This window comes from Mandrillus leucophaeus, unplaced genomic scaffold (genome assembly GCF_000951045.1).
Source record: "Mandrillus leucophaeus isolate KB7577 unplaced genomic scaffold, Mleu.le_1.0 Scaffold1, whole genome shotgun sequence".
Taxonomy (NCBI): Eukaryota; Metazoa; Chordata; class Mammalia; order Primates; family Cercopithecidae; genus Mandrillus; species Mandrillus leucophaeus.
The window spans coordinates 14,148,453-14,150,572 of record NW_012098097.1 but is presented as its reverse complement, the minus strand read 5'-3'; the positions used below and the strand labels follow the sequence as shown (position 1 = coordinate 14,150,572).

The 2,120-nt window shown below is 46.4% G+C and overlaps 1 protein-coding gene across 1 annotated transcript in view; it reads right to left on the bottom strand.

Moving 5' to 3' along the window:
- Window positions 1-1,441: 1,441 nt before the first annotated feature.
- RNF213 (ring finger protein 213) overlaps window positions 1,442-2,120 on the bottom strand; it is a 168,533-nt gene continuing 167,854 nt past the window's right edge. Inside the window, exon 72 of the mRNA XM_011967440.1 lies at window positions 1,442-1,963. Coding sequence (XP_011822830.1) covers window positions 1,810-1,963 — 154 coding nt within the window. The 3' untranslated portion in view covers window positions 1,442-1,809. The remainder of the gene's footprint in view (window positions 1,964-2,120) is intronic.

Genomic DNA, 2,120 nt, shown 5'->3' with positions numbered 1-2,120 from the left:
TTGATGTCTATTGTGCCATAAATAGAAGCTCTGCCCCCAGAGAGGAGGGTTCTTTAGCAGCAAAACTCGGGTTTATTAAGACAGGTATGACAAGTAAAATAAAATTCACTTTGTTTTGCCTCTGCTAGGCCAGTATATTTATGTACAAACAAGATAATGCAAGATATGACAGTTAAGGCTTTGAAGCACAGCGTACAAAATGAAACAGTTTAAAACTCTTCATAAAAATGGGAAAAATTCCCAGGCCAAAGGGAAAAAAAAGCCTTAACAGAAAGAGGCTGACAGTGGACTCCCTGCTGCTGAGGTGTGGCCAAGCGAGTCTGGGTGTGAGCTGCCACCTCACGCCCAGCCCTGAGGTATCAAAGGAGCTCCGAGTGCAAGTTGAAGACTTCAGCAGGCCAGCCCCTGGCCCCCACACCCGCTCACAGGCAGTCGGAATGCAGATCTCGGTGGCAGGTGGCTCTGCACAGTCCAGAATGATAAAACAATCACAGATGACTAAATGCCAGGGACTGTGTAAGTCAGTTCCTGCCTGCAGTCGGGGTCACTCTGCCCTTCATCAGACCCTGTGGCGACACCATCACAGTGAGGAGAACGGAGCACAGCTCCTTCCGTGCCTCCTGCCAGCGCTGCGCAAGGGGTGCATGGCTGAGTCCTGAACAAGCATTTTCTATTTTTGTAGCTCTCACTCCTTGGGCCCAATTTCAAGTTAAGTCATTAACTCGTTTAGAATGAATGTTAAGGATACTGCCTCTAACTTATCAACAGCTGTGCTGAGCTGTCTAGGAAGAGAAATTAGTCCAGAGAGGTCCTAAGTATCAAAGCAGATTTTGGACAGAAAAAAGGCAACACTTCAGTGAGAAAAGCAGCACGAGATCCGGCCCCGGGGACTCTCCCCTCTTTCGGAAGCGTAACTGATTTTGATGCGCTGAGTCTCAGTTTTTATGCCTTGGCTGAGAACCACAGAAAGGACTACATATTCACACAAGCGAGAGCACGCTGAGACTGCATGTTTATTTGGCATAATGCTACAAAAACACCCCAAAGAACTGCCAGAACCAGGCCTGGGACCAAGTTTACAGTCATCTAGTTTTCTCTTACAATTTCAAAATATTAGATCAGAAGAATCTTTGGTGATTAATCCACTCTCCATTTTAAGCAGGAGGAAACCAAGGCCCTGATGGTGTCCCTGGTCCAAGTCCAGTGCTTTTCACAGTGAGGCTGTTGGCTCTGACCCTCTGAAATCGGTCTGTGACTCATTGGGAGGCCGTGGGTCAGATCTGCTTAGTTTGATCTGAAGGCACTCACAAAATGCCCTGATTTTTCTTGTCTTTGTGAGAAGATGAAAAACAGTCTGGCAGTTTTTCACATCATCTTGGAAACCCAGAAATATATGTACAATACTCAGAATTGAAGGGAATGGAAGAAAGAACAGAGTTAGAAAAAAAGGGGTTGGCAGTGCCAGAGGCGAGCGGGCACAGATCATTGCTGCGAGTGTGGCTGAGCTACTTGTCTCTTGGAATGTAAACAATATTGGTTTATTTCCAATTTCATCTAATCTTCATGGTCATCTCCCAATGAACAGTACTCATGAGAAAGTTTCAGAACATGTACACACATGGTCCAGAAACAGCTCGGCCTTCAAAATGCTGTCAGCTCATGTAGCACGCCTTGGTCTTGAATTCGGTACTATGCTGACAGCTTTCCTTCTGAATGCAAAAGCACCAGTCCGTGATGAAGTCCACACCGCAGGAGAGGAGAGAGGAGCCTTCTCTCCCACGTCATCTGAAGACAGCTGAGGAAATAATTCTATCTCATTTGTCGATCCCGTTTCAGCACAGCAGCTGTTTTCCACACTGAGACACAGCTGGCGAGCAGTATCTTTTCTGGGAACTGAGATTCCATTTCAGGAAGAATTTCATTTTCTTTAGTTTCCATGTAACTTACCAGAGTGTCTCTCAGGCTGAAAAACAAAAGAATAAGAGAGCATTTAAAACAGTCTCCTCAGCACAGTGGCTCATGTATTGTAAGCCCAGCACTGTGGGAGGCTGAGGTGGGTGGATCATTGGAGCTCAGGAGTTCAAGACCAGCCTGGGCAACATGGCGAAACCCTGTCTCTA